Source organism: Pseudophryne corroboree, chromosome 4 (assembly GCF_028390025.1).
Source record: "Pseudophryne corroboree isolate aPseCor3 chromosome 4, aPseCor3.hap2, whole genome shotgun sequence".
NCBI classification, from domain to species: domain Eukaryota; kingdom Metazoa; phylum Chordata; class Amphibia; order Anura; family Myobatrachidae; genus Pseudophryne; species Pseudophryne corroboree.
The window spans coordinates 67,717,277-67,741,191 of NC_086447.1; the positions used below are offsets into that span (position 1 = coordinate 67,717,277).

A 23,915-nucleotide genomic window follows, 5' to 3' on the forward strand; every position below is an offset into this window, starting at 1 on the left:
AGCATCAAAAATGGTTGTGGGAGGAGCTATATGACCAGCAGTAGCCCCTCCTCCCATGGGCCTTTGCAGAGACACTGTCACTGTCGCTGACACAGGGTAAACCCCCGATGGGCCCCGCTGCCTGAGGTGTGCTGGGTCAGATGCGGAACTAGTAGCAGTGCTAGGGGACACCAGGCAAAATCTTGCCTAGGGCATCAAGCTGGCACACTGTATTTTACAAAAACAAAAGTGCCAAAAACAAAGCACAATAATTTTTAATGCATGTTTTACATACACTACCTATAGTATGTGTCACTTTTCCATGTGATAAAGAAAACTGAGAGGAGAAAACTGTAGCGTTGTTTCCCAGGACCATGGCATTACCTAATGTCAGAAAGTCCACATTACAGTTACATCTAACAGCACTCTTACCCATACACTCTCTGTCTGGACTCTCTTCAGATCGGCTGACACCCATGTAAGCAAGTCTGATGCTTTTTGCCTGGGGTGGGAATTGTTTTATGCCAGGCTGTGGTGCTTTAGGCTGTGATTATTATGTGGTGTCATGTTATAGTGCGGGGAATGTAGGAGGTGCACCTGATATACTTACCGAGAGTCTGGAAGTCACATTTCGTCCAAGGATCAGTCAGCAGCTACCAGCTCCTGAGAGAGTGAGCCATGGATCTCCTATCTTCTGCTGTCTGGGCTGTAGTGCTAGCATTGGTTCTATATCTTCTCTCTGTGCTTAATGACTGGAAAACAACACCAAAGAATTTTCCTTCAGGGCCGAGGCCTCTGCCTATCATTGGGAACCTGCATATCATAAATCTTAAGAAACCTTACCTGAGTCTAATGGAGGTAAGTGGACCATGCTTGCCTACCTGACCTTCTCCATGAGGGAGAAAATGCTCTGTTCCTGGACTTTCCTGGTAATATATGATTGCCATCACCTGTGGTGAAACACCTTTCTTATCAATTAACTAGCTCACCACAGGTGATGGCAATCATACATTACCAGGAAAGTCCAGGAACAGAGCATTTTCTCCCTCATGGAGAGGGTCAGGTAGGCAAGTATGAAGTGGATGCACCTGGAATTAATGCGGCCTATTCGGTGACACTAATGTGAGATAACCCATAGCAACCAATCAACTGTTGGAGAATGAGGAGTTCACACTCACACAAATCTCTGCTATTGTACTTGGATTTATAGACCGTAATACAGTATGGAAGGGGTTAATCGCACACAGACTTTTCATGACCCGATGAAAAGTTTTCACATAGTTGTACATAGTGGAGATGTTGGATTCATGCGGCCAATGTTTACAGTCTGCACCCGCGTCTCGACGGCTACTGCTTAAAGAAACGGAACAAAAACTGCACGTAGAGAGAGGCAATTTCAGTGGGTGTATCTGGGTGGTAACAGGGTGGGGCTAGCCCGACGTGGGTGTGTTGTAGTCAGCGACTGTGTATAAAAATGCTTTTGCACTGACACAGGCGGCCATGATTAGGTGGAGAATCTGTGCCCCCATAGGGCTGCAACCAATGGTGCTGATCTTCATGCGCACATCTACTGATTAGCACAGCAGGCGGTGGGTGCCTCAGTAGGACGACCATTGGCTGCGACATTAGCACAAAGACACAGTTGCTGCTGTGGTGAAAGACGGTCATGGCGGTAACGCCTCCACCTCTGCATCAGGCCCATAGGGGCATATGTAATAGGGAGACAGATGTATTAAGCCTGGAGATGTGATAAGAAGTGATAAGTGGAGGGTGATAACGCACCAGCCAATCATTACACTTTTGAAAAATGACAGTTAGGAGCATAGGCGTGCGCACGGGGGGTGCCTGGTGCGCACAGGCACCCCCTAATGTCCGGCACCCCCTGCACTCCACGCCTGCAGCTCACGTGTGTTTATTCCTCCTCTCCCCCCACCCGCACTGAAGCTGTAGGCTCGAGCTCATCCCCGAGTTCCGCCTTCTGGCTCCTGTGGTGTGTGAAGGGAGAGACGTCATAACGTCATGACGTCTCTCCCATACTAAGCGCGGGGACTGAGGAGCTTCGGGCGGCGGACGGGGTCGGAGCGGGGCTATAGTAAGTACTGTGCGGTGGTGATGGCCATGTGTGTAGTGTCATATTCAAAAGTCCTCTGCAACCCCCCCCCTACCCCGTCATTCAGTTGAATTGTTATGCGGCTCTGCACCAAGACTCTGACCCAGCGCTTGTGTGCATCTTCAGTGTTCTGGGCTGGCGGGCCACTGCATGCGGGCGTGTGTGTGTGAAGGGGGGAGAGGCAGTAACAGGGAGCCCGATAAAACAGAGGGAGGCTGACACAGAAGACTGCTGGGAGACAAAGGGGGGGATGATGAGAGACAGGAGAGCTGACAGAGAGGGAGGATGAAAGGCACATGGGGAGGAAGCTGAGGGATGCAGAGTGTGGGGCAGGCTGAGGGAGGAAGAATGTGGGGGATGCAGAGTGTGGGGCAGGCTGAGGGAGGAAGAATGTGGGGGACACAGAGTGTGGGGCAGGCTGAGGGAGGAAGAATGTGGGGGACACAGAGTGTGGGGCAGGTTGAGGGAGGAAGAATGTGGGGGGAAGGCTGAGGGATGAAGAATGTGGGGGGCAGGCTGAGGGAGGAAGAATGTGGGGGACACAGAGTGTGGGGCAGGTTGAGGGAGGAAGAATGTGGGGGATGCAGAGTTTGGGGCAGGCTGAGGGAGGATGAATGTGGGGCAGGCTGAGGGAGGAAGAATGTGGGGGACACAGAGTGAGGGGCAGGCTGAGGGAGGAAGAATGTGGGGGACACAGAGTGTGGGGCAGGCTGAGGGAGGAAGAATGTGGGGGACACAGAGTGTGGGGCAGGCTGAGGGATGAAGAATGTGGGGGGCAGGCTGAGGGAGGCATAATGTGGTGGGTAGGCTGAGGGAGGAAGAATGTGGGGGATGCAGAGTGTGGGGCAGGCTGAGGGAGGAAGAATGTGGGGGACACAAAGTGTGGGGCAGGTTGAGGGAGGAAGAATGTGGGGGATGCAGAGTGTGGGGCAGGTTGAGGGAGGAAGAATGTGGGGGACACAGAGTGTGGGGCAGGTTGAGGGAGGAAGAATGTGGGGGATGCAGAGTGTGGGGCAGGCTGAGGGAGGAAGAATGTGGGGGACACAGAGTGTTGGTCAGGTTGAGGGAGGAAGAATGTGGGGGATGCAGAGTGTGGGGCAGGCTGAGGGAGGAAGAATGTGGGGGACGCAGAGTGTGGGGCAGGCTGAGGGAAGAAGAATGTGGGGGATGCAGAGTGTGGGGCAGGCTGAGGGAGGAAGAATGTGAGGGACCCAGAGTGTGGGGCAGGCTGAGGGAGGAAGAATGTGGGGGACGCAGAGTGTGGGGCAGGCTGAGGGAGGAAGAATGGGGGACACAGAGTGTGGGGCAGGCTGAGGGAGGAAGAATGTGGGGGACGCAGAGTGTGGGGCAGGCTGTGTGGGGCAGGCTGAGGGAGGAAGAATGTGGGGGATGCAGAGTGTGGGGCAGGTTGAGGGAGGAAGAATGTGGGGGATGCAAAGTGTGGGGCAGGCTGAGGGAGGAAGAATGTGGGGGACACAGAGTGTTGGGCAGGTTGAGGGAGGAAGAATGTGGGGGATGCAGAGTGTGGGGCAGGCTGAGGGAGGAAGAATGTGGGGGATGCAGAGTGTGGGGCAGGCTGAGGGAGGAAGAATGTGGGGCACACAGAGTGTGGGGCAGGCTGAGGGAAGAAGAATGTGGGGGATGCAGTGTGGGACAGGCTGAGGGAGGAAGAATGTGGGGGACACAGAGTGTGGGGCAGGCTGAGGGAGGAAGAATGTGGGGGACGCAGAGTGTGTGGCAGGCTGAGGGAGGAAGAATGTGGGAGACACAGAGTGTGGGGCAGGCTGAGGGAGGAAGAATGTGGGGGACACAGAGTGTGGGGCAGGCTGAGGGAGGAAGAATGTGGGGGACGCAGAGTGTGGGCCAGGCTGAGGGAGGAAGAATGTGAGGGACCCAGAGTGTGGGGCAGGCTGAGGGAGGAAGAATGTGGGGGACGCAGAGTGTGGGGCAGGCTGAGGGAGGAAGAATGGGGGACACAGAGTGTGGGGCAGGCTGAGGGAGGAAGAATGTGGGGGACGCAGAGTGTGGGGCAGGCTGAGGGAGGAAGAATGTGAGGGACACAGAGTGTGCGGCAGGCTGAGGGAGGAAGAATGTGGGGGACGCAGAGTGTTCGGCAGGCTGAGGGAGGAAGAATGTGGGGGACGCAGAGTGTGGGGCAGGCTGAGGGACGCAGAGTGTGGGGCAGGCTGAGGGAGGAAGAATGTGGGGGACGCAGAATGTGGGGCAGGCTGAGGGACGCAAAGTGTGGGGCAGGCTGGGGGACGCAGAGTGTGGGGCAGGCTGAGGGACGCAGAGTGTGGGGCAGGCTGAGGGAGGAAGAATGTGGGGGACGCAGAATGTGGGGCAGGCTGAGGGACGCAAAGTGTGGGGCAGGCTGAGGGACGCAGAGTGTGGGGCAGGCTGAGGGACAAGGGAGGGGTTTTGGATAGAGATGAGCGGGTTCGGTTTCTCTGAATCCGAACCCGCACGAACTTCATGTTTTTTTTCACGGGTCCGAGCGACTCGGATCTTCCCGTCTTGCTCGGTTAACCCGAGCGCGCCCGAACGTCATCATGACGCTGTCGGATTCTCGCGGGGCTCGGATTCTATCGCGAGACTCGGATTCTATATAAGGAGCCGCGCGTCGCCGCCATTTTCACACGTGCATTGAGATTGATAGGGAGAGGACGTGGCTGGCGTCCTCTCCATTTAGATTAGAAGAGAGAGAGAGAGAGAGATTGACCTGATTTACTGGAGCTTAGGAGTACTGTAGAAGTGTAGAGAGTGCAGAGTTTACTAGTGACTGACCACAGTGACCACCAGACAGTGCAGTTTTATTTAATATATCCGTTCTCTGCCTGAAAAAAACGATACACACAGTGACTCAGTCACATACCATATCTGTGTGCACTGCTCAGCCCAGTGTGCTGCATCATCTATGTATATATATCTGACTGTGCTCAGCTCACACAGCTTATAATTGTGGGGGAGACTGGGGAGCACTGCAGTGCCAGTTATAGGTTATAGCAGGAGCCAGGAGTACATATTATATTAAAATTAAACAGTGCACACTTTTGCTGCAGGAGTGCCACTGCCAGTGTGACTGACCAGTGACCTGACCACACTGACCACCAGTATAGTTAGTAGTATACTATATTGTGTGATTGCCTGAAAAAGTTAAACACTCGTCGTGTGACTTCACTTGTGTGGTGTTTTTTTTTTTATTCTATAAAAAACTCATTCTGCTGACAGACAGTGTCCAGCAGGTCCGTCATTATATAATATATATACCTGTCCGGCTGCAGTAGTGATATATATATATTTTTATATCATTATTTATCATCCAGTCGCAGCAGACACAGTACGGTAGTTCACGGCTGTAGCTACCTCTGTGTCGGCACTCGGCAGTCCGTCCATAATTGTATACCACCTACCCGAGGTTTTTTTTTCTTTCTTCTTTATACATACATACTACTACATCTCTTTATCAACCAGTCTATATTAGCAGCAGACACAGTACGGTAGTTCACGGCTGTAGCTACCTCTGTGTCGGCACTCGGCAGTCCGTCCATAATTGTATACCACCTACCCGTGGTTTTTTTTTCTTTCTTCTTTATACATACATACTACTACATCTCTTTATCAACCAGTCTATATTAGCAGCAGACACAGTACAGTACAGTAGTTCACGGCTGTAGCTACCTCTGTGTCGGCACTCGGCAGTCCGTCCATAATTGTATACCACCTACCCGTGGTTTTTTTTTCTTTCTTCTTTATACATACTACATCTCATTATCATCCAGTCTATATTAGCAGCAGACACAGTACAGTACGGTAGTCCACGGCTGTAGCTACCTCTGTGTCGGCACTCGGCAGTCCATCCATAATTGTATACCACCTACCCGTGGTTTTTTTTTCTTTCTTCTTTATACATACTACATCTCATTATCATCCAGTCTATATTAGCAGCAGACACAGTACAGTACGGTAGTCCACGGCTGTAGCTACCTCTGTGTCGGCACTCGGCAGTCCATCCATAATTGTATACCACCTACCCGTGGTTTTTTTTTCTTTCTTCTTTATACATACTACATCTCATTATCATCCAGTCTATATTAGCAGCAGACACAGTACAGTACGGTAGTCCACGGCTGTAGCTACCTCTGTGTCGGCACTCGGCAGTCCATCCATAATTGTATACCACCTACCCGTGGTTTTTTTTTCTTTCTTCTTTATACATACTACATCTCATTATCATCCAGTCTATATTAGCAGCAGACACAGTACAGTACGGTAGTCCACGGCTGTAGCTACCTCTGTGTCGGCACTCGGCAGTCCATCCATAATTGTATACCACCTACCCGTGGTTTTTTTTTCTTTCTTCTTTATACATACTACATCTCATTATCATCCAGTCTATATTAGCAGCAGACACAGTACAGTACGGTAGTCCACGGCTGTAGCTACCTCTGTGTCGGCACTCGGCAGTCCATCCATAATTGTATACTAGTATCCATCCATCTCCATTGTTTACCTGAGGTGCCTTTTAGTTGTGCCTATTAAAATATGGAGAACAAAAATGTTGAGGTTCCAAAATTAGGGAAAGATCAAGATCCACTTCCACCTCGTGCTGAAGCTGCTGCCACTAGTCATGGCCGAGACGATGAAATGCCAGCAACGTCGTCTGCCAAGGCCGATGCCCAATGTCATAGTACAGAGCATGTCAAATCCAAAACACCAAATATCAGTAAAAAAAGGACTCCAAAACCTAAAATAAAATTGTCGGAGGAGAAGCGTAAACTTGCCAATATGCCATTTACCACACGGAGTGGCAAGGAACGGCTGAGGCCCTGGCCTATGTTCATGGCTAGTGGTTCAGCTTCACATGAGGATGGAAGCACTCAGCCTCTCGCTAGAAAACTGAAAAGACTCAAGCTGGCAAAAGCACCGCAAAGAACTGTGCGTTCTTCGAAATCCCAAATCCACAAGGAGAGTCCAATTGTGTCGGTTGCGATGCCTGACCTTCCCAACACTGGACGTGAAGAGCATGCGCCTTCCACCATTTGCACGCCCCCTGCAAGTGCTGGAAGGAGCACCCGCAGTCCAGTTCCTGATAGTCAGATTGAAGATGTCAGTGTTGAAGTACACCAGGATGAGGAGGATATGGGTGTTGCTGGCGCTGGGGAGGAAATTGACCAGGAGGATTCGGATGGTGAGGTGGTTTGTTTAAGTCAGGCACCCGGGGAGACACCTGTTGTCCGTGGGAGGAATATGGCCGTTGACATGCCTGGTGAAAATACCAAAAAAATCAGCTCTTCGGTGTGGAGGTATTTCACCAGAAATGCGGACAACATTTGTCAAGCCGTGTGTTCCCTTTGTCAAGCTGTAATAAGTAGGGGTAAGGACATTAACCACCTCGGAACATCCTCCCTTATACGTCACCTGCAGCGCATTCATAATAAGTCAGTGACAAGTTCAAAAACTTTGGGCGACAGCGGAAGCAGTCCACTGACCAGTAAATCCCTTCCTCTTGTAACCAAGCTCACGCAAACCACCCCACCAACTCCCTCAGTGTCAATTTCCTCCTTCCCCAGGAATGCCAATAGTCCTGCAGGCCATGTCACTGGCAATTCTGACGAGTCCTCTCCTGCCTGGGATTCCTCCGATGCATCCTTGCGTGTAACGCCTACTGCTGCTGGCGCTGCTGTTGTTGCTGCTGGGAGTCGATGGTCATCCCAGAGGGGAAGTCGTAAGCCCACTTGTACTACTTCCAGTAAGCAATTGACTGTCCAACAGTCCTTTGCGAGGAAGATGAAATATCACAGCAGTCATCCTGCTGCAAAGCGGATAACTGAGGCCTTGACAACTATGTTGGTGTTAGACGTGCGTCCGGTATCCGCCGTTAGTTCACAGGGAACTAGACAATTTATTGAGGCAGTGTGCCCCCGTTACCAAATACCATCTAGGTTCCACTTCTGTAGGCAGGCGATACCGAGAATGTACACGGACGTCAGAAAAAGACTCACCAGTGTCCTACAAAATGCAGTTGTACCCAATGTCCACTTAACCACGGACATGTGGACAAGTGGAGCAGGGCAGGGTCAGGACTATATGACTGTGACAGCCCACTGGGTAGATGTATGGACTCCCGCCGCAAGAACAGCAGCGGCGGCACCAGTAGCAGCATCTCGCAAACGCCAACTCTTTCCTAGGCAGGCTACGCTTTGTATCACCGCTTTCCAGAATACGCACACAGCTAAAAACCTCTTACGGCAACTGAGGAAGATCATCGCAGAATGGCTTACCCCAATTGGACTCTCCTGTGGATTTGTGGCATCGGACAACGCCAGCAATATTGTGTGTGCATTAAATATGGGCAAATTCCAGCACGTCCCATGTTTTGCACATACCTTGAATTTGGTGGTGCAGAATTTTTAAAAAAACGACAGGGGCGTGCAAGAGATGCTGTCGGTGGCCAGAAGAATTGCGGGACACTTTCGGCGTACAGGCACCACGTACAGAAGACTGGAGCACCACCAAAAACTACTGAACCTGCCCTGCCATCATCTGAAGCAAGAAGTGGTAACGAGGTGGAATTCAACCCTCTATATGCTTCAGAGGTTGGAGGAGCAGCAAAAGGCCATTCAAGCCTATACAATTGAGCACGATATAGGAGGTGGAATGCACCTGTCTCAAGTGCAGTGGAGAATGATTTCAACGTTGTGCAAGGTTCTGATGCCCTTTGAACTTGCCACACGTGAAGTCAGTTCAGACACTGCCAGCCTGAGTCAGGTCATTCCCCTCATCAGGCTTTTGCAGAAGAAGCTGGAGGCATTGAAGAAGGAGCTAAAAGGGAGCGATTCCGCTAGGCATGTGGGACTTGTGGATGGAGCCCTTAATTCGCTTAACAAGGATTCACGGGTGGTCAATCTGTTGAAATCAGAGCACTACATTTTGGCCACCGTGCTTGATCCTAGATTTAAAACCTACCTTGGATCTCTCTTTCCGGCAGACACAAGTCTGCTGGGGTGCAAAGACCTGCTGGTGACAAAATTGTCAAGTCAAGCGGAACGCGACCTGTCAACATCTCCTCCTTCACATTCTCCCGCAACTGGGGGTGCGAGGAAAAGGCTCAGAATTCCGAGCCCACCCGCTGGCGGTGATGCAGGGCAGTCTGGAGCGACTGCTGATGCTGACATCTGGTCCGGACTGAAGGACCTGACAACGATTACGGACATGTCGTCTACTGTCACTGCATATGATTCTCTCAACATTGAAAGAATGGTGGAGGATTATATGAGTGACCGCATCCAAGTAGGCACGTCACACAGTCCGTACTTATACTGGCAGGAAAAAGAGGCAATTTGGAGGCCCTTGCACAAACTGGCTTTATTCTACCTAAGTTGCCCTCCCACAAGTGTGTACTCCGAAAGAGTGTTTAGCGCCGCCGCTCACCTTGTCAGCAATCGGCGTACGAGGTTACATCCAGAAAATGTGGAGAAGATGATGTTCATTAAAATGAATTATAATCAATTCCTCCGCGGAGACATTGACCAGCAGCAATTGCCTCCACAAAGTACACAGGGAGCTGAGATGGTGGATTCCAGTGGGGACGAATTGATAATCTGTGAGGAGGGGGATGTACACGGTGATATATCGGAGGATGATGATGAGGTGGACATCTTGCCTCTGTAGAGCCAGTTTGTGCAAGGAGAGATTAATTGCTTCTTTTTTGGGGGGGGGTCCAAACCAACCCGTCATATCAGTCACAGTCGTGTGGCAGACCCTGTCACTGAAATGATGGGTTGGTTAAAGTGTGCATGTCCTGTTTATACAACATAAGGGTGGGTGGGAGGGCCCAAGGACAATTCTATCTTGCACCTCTTTTTTCTTTTATTTTTCTTTGCGTCATGTGCTGTTTGGGGAGGGTTTTTTGGAAGGGCCATCCTGCGTGACACTGCAGTGCCACTCCTAGATGGGCCCGGTGTTTGTGTCGGCCACTAGGGTCGCTTATCTTGCTCACACAGTCAGCTACCTCATTGCGCCACTTTTTTTCTTTGCATCATGTGCTGTTTGGGGAGGGTTTTTTGGAAGGGACATCCTGCGTGACACTGCAGTGCCACTCCTAGATGGGCCCGGTGTTTGTGTCGGCCACTAGGGTCGCTTATCTTACTCACACAGTCAGCTACCTCATTGCGCCTCTTTTTTTCTTTGCGTCATGTGCTGTTTGGGGAGGGTTTTTTGGAAGGGACATCCTGCGTGACACTGCAGTGCCACTCCTAGATGGGCCCGGTGTTTGTGTCGGCCACTAGGGTCGCTGATCTTGCTCACACAGTCAGCTACCTCATTGCGCCTCTTTTTTTATATATATGTGCTGTTTGGGGAGGGTTTTTTGGAAGGGACATCCTGCGTGACACTGCAGTGCCACTCCTAGATGGGCCCGGTGTTTGTGTCGGCCACTAGGTTCGCTTATCTTACTCACACAGCGACCTCGGTGCAAATTTTAGGACTAAAAATAATATTGTGAGGTGTGAGGTATTCAGAATAGACTGAAAATGAGTGGAAATTATGGTTTTTGAGGTTAATAATACCTTGGGATCAAAATGACCCCCAAATTCTATGATTTAAGCTGTTTTTTAGGGTTTTTTGAAAAAAACACCCGAATCCAAAACACACCCGAATCCGACAAAAAAAATTCGGTGAGGTTTTGCCAAAACGCGGTCGAACCCAAAACACGGCCGCGGAACCGAACCCAAAACCAAAACACAAAACCCGAAAAATTTCCGGCGCTCATCTCTAGTTTTGGAGTGATAGCGTGCTGGAGGCTGGAAAAACAGGAGGCTGAAGAGATACAAGGAGCAGGAAGCTGGAGGGGGATGTACACGGTGATATATCGGAGGATGATGATGAGGTGGACATCTTGCCTCTGTAGAGCCAGTTTGTGCAAGGAGAGATTAATTGCTTCTTTTTTGGGGGGGGGGGGTCCAAACCAACCCGTCATATCAGTCACAGTCGTGTGGCAGACCCTGTCACTGAAATGATGGGTTGGTTAAAGTGTGCATGTCCTGTTTATACAACATAAGGGTGGGTGGGAGGGCCCAAGGACAATTCTATCTTGCACCTCTTTTTTCTTTTATTTTTCTTTGCGTCATGTGCTGTTTGGGGAGGGTTTTTTGGAAGGGCCATCCTGCGTGACACTGCAGTGCCACTCCTAGATGGGCCCGGTGTTTGTGTCGGCCACTAGGGTCGCTTATCTTGCTCACACAGTCAGCTACCTCATTGCGCCTCTTTTTTTCTTTGCATCATGTGCTGTTTGGGGAGGGTTTTTTGGAAGGGACATCCTGCGTGACACTGCAGTGCCACTCCTAGATGGGCCCGGTGTTTGTGTCGGCCACTAGGTTCGCTTATCTTACTCACACAGCGACCTCGGTGCAAATTTTAGGACTAAAAATAATATTGTGAGGTGTGAGGTATTCAGAATAGACTGAAAATGAGTGGAAATTATGGTTTTTGAGGTTAATAATACCTTGGGATCAAAATGACCCCCAAATTCTATGATTTAAGCTGTTTTTTAGGGTTTTTTGAAAAAAACACCCGAATCCAAAACACACCCGAATCCGACAAAAAAAATTCGGTGAGGTTTTGCCAAAACGCGGTCGAACCCAAAACACGGCCGCGGAACCGAACCCAAAACCAAAACACAAAACCCGAAAAATTTCCGGCGCTCATCTCTAGTTTTGGAGTGATAGCGTGCTGGAGGCTGGAAAAACAGGAGGCTGAAGAGATACAAGGAGCAGGAAGCTGGAGTGGGTACGGGGTGCATGGAGTAATACAGGAGGCACGAGTCTGGTTGAACCTTTGTTTGATGCTGCATTGGTTATATTCCTACACAAACAGGCATCTTCCGGACCAGGTGTTCTCCTACATGAATAATGAATACCGACTGAAGACACTGTCTTCCCTGGGAGGATCTGTTTCTTCAAAGGTTCCCCGTTGCTGTGAAACCAATATGTAGGTAAGGTGTATTTGGAATAGAATTTAGAGGAATGCTCCCGTAGTGCCGAAAACGGTTGGCGTGTCATGCCGATATGTCCCTGTTTCGAGTAGCCAAGTCAAAGTACCACTAAGGCATGTTCTCTACTTGCACCACTGCCCACAACATAATTCCGCAGACACTCACCATCACCTATAGAACACCTTATGAGAGCAGCTGCTACTAAAAATACAGGTGTACTAGAAAATTTGTGTTTAATTAATGTTTAGGAGCGCCTGATACGTCCTTTTTGATTGAGGATTTTTTGGTACTCACCATCACCTACCAGACCTTACTGCCTACCGCCCCTTGTTGTAAGGCCACACCCACTTTTCAAGGAGCACGTGCAAAAGAACCTCCCCCTTCCCCATTTTGGTGCCCCCTTGTCATATTTTTTCCGGATCTGCCCCTGTGTAAGAGGCACTACTACTATGGGCATTGTGTAAGGGGCACTGCAAGTATCGGCATTCTGTAAAGGGCACTACAGAGTGAAGAGGCAGGCTGAGAGACACAAATTGAGGTGGATTGTGAGAGTGGCAAGGAAACACAGGCGGGAAATGATGGTGTGGATGAGAGGCGGCACAGGGAGGGGATGATGGTGGGGGTTAAAGGATGACGCATGGAGGAGATGGTGTGGCTGAGAGACGAAGGGGGCAGGAGGTGACACGAGTTTAGTTGAACCTCTGTTGCATGATGATGATCTTAGTTATATTCCTGCACAAACAGGCATCTTGTGGACCATGTAATTTCCTACATGAATAGTGATTACCGACTGAAGACGCAGTCTTCCCAGGGAGGACATTTCTTTAGAGGTTTCCAGTTCTAAGAAACCACCATATAGGCAAGATGCATATGGAAGGGAAAGTAATGCTCCCAGAGTGATTAGAAACAGATGGCGTGTCATGTTGACACTCCCCATTTGCAGTGGCCATGTCCCTTGTGGTATGTGATATTTATTGCATTGAGTGCCAAACACGCCCAATAGGCGATGCTAAACACACCCCTCCGAGGGTGCACCCCCTAATAAAATGTTCTGCGCACGCCTATGGTTAGGAGCTGATTGGCTGGTGCATTATCATTTTCCACTTATCACTTCTCCAGGCTTAATACATCTGCCCCAGGGTCCAAGTTTGCAGGAGGTTCGGGTTACCGGCCAATGTTGGATGTTTTTTTAAAGCAGCAATCATTTTCAAGTCAAAACCAACCTGGTTTGGGTGCTGGGTGCAATAGATTCCTCTGAGGCCGGTGTCCCATTTCCACCCGCACACTACAAACAAGCATGGAAGTTGGTCTACGTGCCCACGTCATTCCCATGAGACAGGACTGTTCCATGTGATATCATGGCTGTGAAGAAGGGGTATTAGCTGGAAGCCATAGTCTTGGAACTTATGTGATGAGATTTGTTCAGACAGACAGTGACCACTGCGGTTGTTGGATGGGATGAATGGTCCATGGGGGTCAATCTTCAAACAATTTAAACACTTGCAATCCTATCTATATCTATTGGCCACACCTTCAATGGACATGTAAGGGAAAGGGTTCTACAATATATGCTTAACTAGACAGGTTTAAGTAAAGCAATGGGAGCTTTGGAAATTTTACGTCACTTGTTTTCGGAGTTGTCACAAGACTGGCAAATGTATGTCTGTGCTATAGATAGTAGAAGACAGGTGCAGGAGTCCACACTCATGTCTAAAGCTGGGTACACACTTGTCCAATCCTTGGCATATGAGACTGTTTATACAATCCATCTGCAGACCTGCTCGCAGAGTCTACATCCAATCCTTGCTACATACTTGTCCAATTTTTCAGTAGACTGATCTGTGTCTGCTAAATCATTTTGCTGAAAAAATATCATTTTGACAAGGGAAAGGGGGATTTATTAATGAGGAATTTAATAAATTAGAATGCCGAAGGTCGGGTGGTGACAGGATTTTCCCCAAAAAAGTGTGCGGTAACCCCACCCCCAAGGGCATAACCAGCCCAAGACTCTTTGAGCTGGCCCTGGTTCATAAAATATGGGGAACAAATTGTGTAGGGGTTCCCCGTATTTAAAGAACCAGCACTGGGCTCTTTGAGTCGGCCTTGTTTCCAAAAACATGGGGAACAAAACAAGTAGGGGTCCTCAATATTTATAGAATCAGCACCAGGCTCCAGTAGCAGGGGGGTAATGCCAGGGGACACACTTGATGGGATCCCACGGCTGAAGCATTCATCCCCCGTAACTAGTCGGGCCAGGCTGGGTATTCCTGGGGAAGTGAGGACCCCCCCCAAGAAAGGGGTCCCTCCTCTCCAGGGCACCCAAGGCCAGAGCTGAAAACCGGGGCTGTCCCCGGCACCCTTTGGCAGTAGCTGCCAAGTTGATAGTCCATTAGTGAAATATAGAATAATACTGTCTTTTATAGGAGGACTACAGGACCCAGCAAGCCTCCCATGCATGCTTGTACTTGAAGAACCAAAAATAACAGCATGTGGGGCATTTAGGGCCCCCTCTCAGATAAATATTAACATAAAAAAAAGACACCTAACATTTTAATACTTTATTATTTCACCGGGTGTACTACAATTCACCGGCGCTCGGGATTCCAGCGCCCAGCATACCGGCGCAGGTATCCCAACCGCCAGAATGCCGGAAGCGGGCGAGCACAAAAGAGCCCCTTGCTATGCATGACACACTATTTATTCTTCATCCAGGGGTGTTGTGGACACCCCAAGAGGGAGAATAGTTGCCAGTATCTTGGCAGTCAGGATCCCGGCGCCAGTATGCAGAGTGCTGGGATCCCGACAGCCAGGAGATCGAGTGCCTCCCCCTTCACCTGGGGAACAGTGGCCTTTAAGCTCTGTTGAATGACAGCCACCTCTCTCAGGACTTCCCAGGCATCTTCACCTGGAGAGCAGTGACCTCTTAAGCTCATTTGCATGGCCACTGCCTCCCTTAGGACTTCCCCAGCATTTTCCATCTTCAGGAGTTCTTCGTCGCTCCTCCTCCACCGTACAAAGGGGCGGTACGATGACATGGTGAGCCACGATTGGCTCACTGTGGCTATCTTGGTTTTTCAAAAATGGCCATGGTGCCATTTTTGAAATGAGAAGTAGCACTGTTGGTGTTCTACACGCCACCCACTTCCGAAATCTGCAGAAGTGCAGTGTCTGGGCTGCCCCCATACCCCATGGCACCTCCAGCCCTCTGCCGATTTCCGCAGCAATAGCACCGTCACCACTCAGACACCGATAAAGTGCTGGGCTGCTGGGACCGGAGATCGTACGCTAGCTCCAGGCTCTGCAGCCTACACACTATAATATCAGTGTCCTAGTCGGTGGTCAGGTCTACAAGTTTTAAAGCAGGTTTAAAAACCAGGAGACCTAACAGGCGACCATGATCTGGTGTGCGGGTTGGTTGGTTGGTGGAGGGTACAAACTTGTCCAGTTTTGGTTGGGAGTTGGCTCTCCCAGATATTGGCAAGTGTGTACCCAGCTGTATCAATAGGAGCACCAGAGTCTACTGCACATAATGTCAACATTATGAACATGTCAACATGTCCATTGCTGGCATAACGACCACATTCTCATGTTGACCAATGATTGTGGACATGATGAATGTAGACATAATAAGCCAAATCCAACTTGGGATACAGTATCTTCACTTGGGATAGTATGACTTGCTAAAGTAATAGCAAGGAAACTACTTGTGCACACACCAGGACCATCCTGGATGGTACTGTAGAAAAGGTTCTTCAACTGGATGTAGATAGGAATTTCACACAAATATTTTTGCATGAGAGCAGTTAATATCTAATAGTCTACTAAGGTCTGTCCGATCTCATACATGCAACACTCCACCAATGGCTCCCAATGCAGGTCAGACCTGGACAGAGGACCACGTTGAGCTGGGAAAGGGTAAATATATACAACAGAAAGGGGGTCAAGAAGAGGCAGTGCATTGGGGCAACAAAGGTGTATGCTAGTATTTAAGTATATTTTTTCTCCTTAAGATACATTCCTAATGTATAATCTTGGTTATTTCAGCTTTCGAAGACGTATGGCTCTGTGTTCACCATACAAATGGGCATGACGAAAATGGTGGTGTTGACTGGTTATGAGACAGTGAAGAACGCACTGGTGAATCACGCAGAAGAGTTTGGTGAAAGGGCTTATGTCCCAATTTTTAAAGCGCTTCAGAATGGAATGGGTAAGATTACTTGAATGACACAAATGAAAAGAGATAATGATGATTAAACAATATAAAATAGTCACCAATATAAGCAAAAGACCTATGTATTATACCATTAATCAACATCAGCAGTACCCGCAATAGTGGGTGTTCTGAATAACAGACTCATCTGCTTAATTAATGTTATTAATTAATATTATTAATAGCAGTAATTACTGACTAGCACCAACACTATCCATCTATCTATCTATCTATCTATCTATCTATCTATCTATCTATCTATCTATCTATCTATCTATCTATCTGTATATCTATCTGAATATATATATATATATATATACACAAATATAATATTATGTTTATATCGAGCCTATCATCAGGAATACACAGGTACTGATCATTGTGTTTGCAAATCTGTTCTCTATTACAGTAACTCTGTGTTGGGGCACGCTTGAAAACTAAAACTTAACTTTTAATTAGAGTATGATAAAATTATGGTACACAGATAAACACACATATAATACTTTAGGAGAAGGTCATAAAAAAATATTATAGCCTCTCTCCACTTGTATTCTTTGATCTGAGAACTGATTCTCAATAGTCAAAAGAAGGGGGGGATCAATAGGAGTAACAATTCTCCAAATAATATGAGTATTTAAGGTGACAGTGACACCTGAGATGAAAATATCAAGAATTTAATTTCAGCATAACAGAAAAATTCCGACATGTGGTACATAGGCATTTGATATAATAAATTTTGACTAAGATTTTAGTCCATCAAACAATGCCTATTGTGATAGTATATCCTGGTAAAGGTTAATCTGCTATTTCTAAGTTTCTGATCAACATGTACAGTAAGAGAAAAGCTCTAGATGAGTCAATGATCAGAAAAAATAATTTGACTAAGAAGAAAGGAATATAGATGTGAAATCGGTAAGTGTCAAAGGTTGCTCCAACACTTCTGCTTTTCACATGGATACAGAGGTATTTATTACTGCACCTAATATTCCCTACCATCTAGGTACTAATCAGGCTATTCACTGCTTAGCTTCCAAGATCAGGCGAGATTGGGCGTAACCAGTGAGATATGGCAGTAATATCACCTAGATTGTGAATGAGAGGGTGTATGGTTATTGGCACATACCAGAAAGAGTACTTCAAGTTCTGCTGACCATTATTGCGCACAGTCTCTCTGTTACTTTTGCATTGCAGAGAAGTTATGTGACTGGCGTCAGGATGAGAGAGTACTGAAAAAGCAAGATATAGGAAACGTATAGGTTCAGGGCCCGTCTTCTGCTGTCCACTGTCATATAAAGAATATAGCGGACAGTAGATGAGAGAGGCGGGTTACCTAGGCCTATTGAATATTCGTGTGAAATTACACAGGTATCTTAAAGTTTCTTGTGATAATACAGCATCCGAATTCAGATATTGCATATTCCTAATCCTAACAGTAGTGGGCAGAAAATTTTCGCTATTAGCTATACCCCTAGGGTACAGCAATGGAGAACCGAAATCAGCTGTTGGAGATATCCCATAAACATACGTGATAAGTATAAATTACATAACACTAATTATAGTATGCGAATGAAAGTAAAGAACATTAAAAAACGTTAGACATTTAACACTGTAGTTGAGTAATAAATAGCAGATTTAACAAATATTAAATAATTTGATGACCAAAATTTCTTCAAGTATACGATACTAGGAGGTGAGTGGGCTGAACCGTGCACTGTTCAGCACCACTGAACACAGACGGCCGTTTCACCTGAAGGTGGCTTGTTCACTGTGTCCTATAGGTGCAGTAATAAATACCTCTGTATCCATGTGAAAAGCAGAAGTGTTGGAGCAACCTTTGACCCGTACCGATTTCACATCTATATTCATTTCTTCTTAGTCAAATTATTTTTTCTGATCATTGACTCATCTAGAGCTTTTCTCTTACTGTACATGTTGATCAGAAACTTAGAAATAGGGTCGTCTTGGAGAGAGGACGTGCTCTCCCCAGCTCTTACACACTCAGGCCCTTTATCTCACTTTCCCCCCCCCCAGATCTGCACTGGGCCGCCCCAGACTCCGGATTGAGACCCTCAGCGTGTGTCTGCAGCTGCTGTGGGGAACCCGCGGAGTCGGGGAGTGCTTTTAAGCACTCCTGCGGATTGCGGCCTTCCCCCACCCTTGAAGCCGGGGGCTCGAGTTTGGAGCCGGACCGGAGCGGCGGAACGGAGCCGCGTCACCGCTGGGAGCCACCCTGCCTGCTCCCACCTACACCTACTCCTGATACCTGGGACCCGGAGCCGGCCGGCCGGTGGACGTGGCCGGAGGATCGTGCTGCGGCTGTCTTGTGAGGGGACGCCGGGAGCCGGGAAGCTGACGAGGAGGCCTGGATTCGGCGGCGGACGGCAGTGACCCCCCTGGTAGGTGCGTCCCGCTGCGCCCCCTGCCCTGAGACCCGAGCCTGCACGCTCGGAAGGCTTCCGGCGGCGCCTGGGGATTGCGGCCTTCCCCCCTGACCTGAAGCCGGGACCTAGATTTCGGCCCCGGCCCGGCCGAGAGTTCCGGACCCGGCCTACACCCACAGGAGGCTCCAGCGGCCGCCTGACGGACCCCTCCCTCCTCCCTACTCACCTGCTGGTGGCGCTGGCCCTCCTGACGCTCCTGGATGGTGGGGATCCTCCTGCAGGACCCCGGAATACCACCCAGCTACAGCACCATTTCAGACAAGCTGAAAGCGGCCATCTTGCAGGCCTCCAGATCCACCTCCACTGATTCATCCAAGCGGTGCTCCCCCCTGCCGCGGTCATCCGGAGCCCACCTCATATGCCCTCTGAGGACCACTGCCGCTACCAGCCGTGGACCCCCCCTCCCCCCGCCTGCTCTCCCAGGCACTGCCCTGGTCACTGGCTGGTCCGTGCCCGGGGCTCGTCTCCGGGGCCCATCGACGGGGGAGGTCCTCCACGGAACTCCACTCCACACCACCCCTGACTGTGTGGCTCCTCACAAGGACGACGTGGGCCTACCGCTCTCCTGGGGCTCCCTGGACCCGCCCCGTCTTCTCCTCTGCTGAGCTGACCGCACCGTGATGCCTCTCTAGGGCTCTGGCCTCACCTCCCCTGGTCCTGAGCTACATTGCTGGAGCGCCACCTCTACTCCCCACCCTCCTGGCCACCCTCTTTTCCATAAGTTAACGATGCCCAAAGGTGGCAAAAAGTCGCAGGCGTCGGACCTCACACCATTCCTCACTAGGAAAAACACCCCGGCCAAGCGCAGACCTGATGCTACTGCGCCCACCCATAGTCCCTCCGACTCGGAAGCCGAGGATGACGATCTCACGCCCCTCACCCGCAGGGACTTCCTCTCCCTCCTTAAGGAGATGCGGGACGTTAAAACCTCAGTCCAAGCTCTCCACTACTTGAAATCCGATATTGCCGACATCGGCTCCAGAACCGTCCAACTTGAACGACGAGTGGAAGAGGTGGTGTCGTTTTCAACAAACGGTCGAGTCCGACTTCCATCAACTCCGCCAAGATGTCGCCCACCTGCAAGAGGAGCATGAGGACCAAAACAATAGGGCAAGGAGAAACAGCCTGAGGATCCGGGGTATCCCCGAGGAGGTCGAGACGGCCCACCCTGACCTCTATCTCAAGCGCCTCTTCGCCCACCTATCACCTGATACCCCTGAAGAACATCTGCTCCTGGACCGAGCGCATCGAGCCCTGCGACCTCGCTCCCAGGACTCCTCCCAGCCAAGAGATGTCATCCTCCGTCTGCACTACTTTACTGCAAAGGAGGCTGTCATGAGGGAGGCCCGACGACTGGGATCTGTGACTTTCCAGAATACCCCTCTCCAGATCTTCCAAGACTTATCCCCACTCACCCTGGCCATTCGCAGGGATTTCAAGCCCATTACCTCCCTGCTTTGAATAGGATATCCAGTCTCAAGACCTGCCGCCACAGACTCAGCGGGACCCACCTCAGCCCCCTCGATCCGAGTGGTTCGTGGTCCCGGCCTTGACGACCTCCCAGGCTCCACCTCCTGTTCCCTGATGAACTCTCAGTTCTTTAACCCCATGTTTACTCTAGCCAATCGGGTCGACCCCTCCTGGTCGCACTCCCCTACCCCGGGAGCTGCTCTATTTTAGGCCCCCCATATCCTGAATTCCCGACCCCTTAGATACCTCATGACCCTTTTGTCGTTACTTCATGCTGAAAAGTTATGCTGTTAAAATGTTACCCTGCCGAGACTGGACTGTTTGTTTCCGACCTACCCCCCCCCCTCTCCCTTTCTTTTTGGAGTTGGCGCTCCACCTACTCTTTGTTTCAGTCCTCTCTCCAGTTTTTTCCCTCAGGCCCTCCCAGGGGAGGCCCGCCCGCCTTATATTTCTTTTCTTTTTTTTTTTTTTTTTGCTGGGTGATTTGTGGTCCGCTGTCCGGACCCCATGCCGCGCCCCCTTAGGGCTCCGAGCCCTCTTGCTGACCTAGGTGCCCTCCTGACACCTAGTCTCCCTTTCCCCTGTCAGCACCACCGGTCCTGGCCCCTATTGCCGGATGACCAACTACCCCCCCTCCCCTCCCGGTCTCCTTTTTTTCCCTCTCTCCTCTTGACCACACTCTCCCTCGCTCTATATCCTTCTTCTCTTTCTTCCCCCCTCCTTCCTTTGCTCTCAGTGCTCTCCACTCTCTCTACTTTGCCTGTCTCTTCGCTGCTTGCCCATGGGACTCCGGGTACTATCTTTTAATGTGAAGGGCTTGAACAGCCCCCAAAAGAGAGGCAAGCTTTTTGCCTCCCTTAAATTCCATAAAGGAGACCTGGTCTTCCTACAAGAAACTCATTTCCTACATGACACCCACCCTACGTTGCAATGTAGGCAATACCCAGATTCCTTCCATGCCTGCGACCATTCGGCCAAGAAACGAGGGGTCGCAATCTTATTTGCCCACCATCTCACCTTTGAACCTCTAGATTCATATGCTGACAAAGACGGACGGTTTCTAGTCTTGGTGGGGAAATTGAATAACAAGATCTGTACACTAGCCAACGTTTATGCCCCTAACCAACGTCAGGAACGATTTTTTACAAAACTAGATAACCTCCTCACTCGAGTCCGACAGGGCGACCTCATACTTGCTGGGGACTTTAACTCCGTTCTAAACCCCCAAATAGACCGCTCCCCTCCTCCCTCTACTGCCTCCTCGTCGGACTCCCTCCGCTCCAGATCCCTCCTCAGTCTCATGCGATCCCAGCTTCTCTATGACTCCTGTAGGATAAAAGACTCCTCCGTCCGTGACTATACCTTTTACTCTGCCCCTCATAATTCCTACTCCCGCATTGACATGATCCTGCTCAGCCATGACCTCGCCTTAAACCTCCGCGAAGCTCACATACACCCATTAATCTGGCCCGATCATGCCCCTATCTCCTGTGACCTTTTAGGTCTGGCCTCACGCCCTCGCCCCATGACATGGCGCCTTAACGACTCTCTCCTCCACAACCCGGAGATGTGTTCCCACCTTCGGGATACGATCTCCGACTACTTTTCCCTGAATGATACCCCTGATATTTCTAGATCCACTCTTTGGCTGGCACACAAGGCAGTTCTTCGTGGGCGTGTTATCAGCCTGGCTTCCAAAGCCAAAAAACAATCTCTCACCCATTTTAACAAACTCTCTATTAAACTCCACGCACTTGAAACCCAGCATAAGGCGTCCTCCGACCCGGCTGTCTTGTCCGAACTTCGTACTGTTCAGGCGGAACTTGATCTCCTTCTCTCTGCCCGGGTGGCCAGGCGTCTTAAATGGCTCCGCCAGTCCTTTTATGAGAAGGGGGACAAGGCGGACAAGATCCTGGCAGCACGACTCCGTTCCACGAGAGCCAAAACTAACATTGTCTCTATCAGAAACTCCCTCAACCAACTTGTCCAAGACCCCGCAGCCATTAGAGCTGCCTTCCATTCCTACTATGCGGACCTATAAAACCTCCCGCCCCCCTCACCTGGTTCCTCCCCTCTGCCCCACTCTGATCTAGTCTCACACTTCCTTACAGCTTCTAACCTACCCAGATTGCCCCAGGACGCCAAGGACCATTTTAACAGTGAGATCTCGGTGGAAGAAATTGCTCAGACTATACTTATCCAAAAAATTAGTAAATCCCCGGGCCCGGACGGGTTTACAGCTCTTTATTATAAAAAATTCTCTGCTCTTCTTGCCCCCCACCTGCAGTCACTGTTCAATGGGATTGTCCATGGCGACCCCTTCCCCCCTGAGATGTTGGAGGCCAGAATTGTAGTAATCCCTAAAGAGGGCAAGGATTCCCTTAACTGCGCTAGCTACCGCCCTATATCTCTCTTGAATCTGGATCTGAAAATCTTCGCTAAGATCCTGGCCAACCGTCTTAACCCCTACCTCCCCTCTCTTGTTCATTACGACCAGGTGGGGTTTATCCCGGGCCGTCAGGTGAGAGACAACACCAGACGTGCTGTCGATCTTATACACATCTCGAACTCCAGGAGATCCCCCACCATCATGCTCTCTTTAGACGCTGAAAAGGCATTTGACCGGATCTCCTGGAGTTTTCTGAAAGCCGCTCTGGAGGCCTATGGCTTGTCTGGTAGCTTCCTCGCTGGCGTCCTGGCACTATACTCTGCTCCCTCTGCCACGGTCTTAATCAATGGTGTCCCGTCAACCCCACTTAGCATATCGAATGGTACACGTCAGGGTTGCCCCCTATCACCATTAATATTTGCCCTTATTATTGAACCCCTCACATCCCAAATTAGAGCCCACCCGGATATACACGGAATACAAGTAGGCCACACCGACCCTAAAATCTCCCTCTTCGCTGACGACATCTTACTCTCCCTGACCCAACCCCTTATCTCACTCCCAAACTTATTCTCAGTCCTGCAATCTTATAGCCTTATATCAGGATATAAGATCAACTGCTCCAAATCCGAGGCCATGTTACTTCATGTCCCTCACCGGGAAGCTGAGTCTCTCCGCGCTACCTTTAATTTTAAATGGCAGCCCACAAAGATTAAATACTTGGGGATTAACCTGACCTCTCGCTATGATTCTCTCTTCCGGGAAAACTTCCAATCCCTTCTCACCTACACACTCGCTGCCCTGACCTCCTGGAACAGTCTTTTTATTTCATGGCTGGGCAGGATTATAGCGGTTAAAATGACCATAGTCCCTAAATGGCTTTACCTTTTCCAGACCCTCCCAGTGGCAGTCCCGGCTTCCTTTCTTCGCACTATCCAACGAGCCCTTATACGTTTTATTTGGAACCACAGACCCCCCCGCATCGCCGCCAATATCCTGAAAAGGCCAACCCCCGCGGGAGGTAGGGGCCTTCCTGACATCACACTTTACTATCTTGCCTCCCACTTATCCCATATTGTCACCTCCTATGCTCCTCCGGGATCTATATCTTGGCTGGATATTGAGGCGGCCTTCATCGGCCTCCCGGACCTGACCCCCTTATGGGGTCTGCCCCCCACCTCCCGCCCCCCAACCTCTAAACTTCTCCCCACTATTAAATTTAACCTTAAAACTTGGGACTCCCTCTCCCTGAAGAAGGGTCTCACCACTACTCCCTCGCCCTTGACCCCTGTCTGGCAGAACCCTATGTTTCCTCCTGGACT

At 49.9% G+C, this 23,915-nt stretch overlaps 1 protein-coding gene across 1 annotated transcript in view; it reads left to right on the top strand.

Moving 5' to 3' along the window:
- Positions 1 to 604: 604 nt before the first annotated feature.
- The window catches only part of LOC134908900 (cytochrome P450 2K1-like), a 130,292-nt gene continuing 106,981 nt past the window's right edge, over positions 605 to 23,915 (top strand). The window contains exons 1-2 of the mRNA XM_063915127.1: positions 605 to 837; positions 16,128 to 16,290. Of these exons, the coding sequence (XP_063771197.1) occupies positions 658 to 837; positions 16,128 to 16,290 (343 nt within the window). The 5' untranslated portion in view covers positions 605 to 657. The remainder of the gene's footprint in view (positions 838 to 16,127; positions 16,291 to 23,915) is intronic.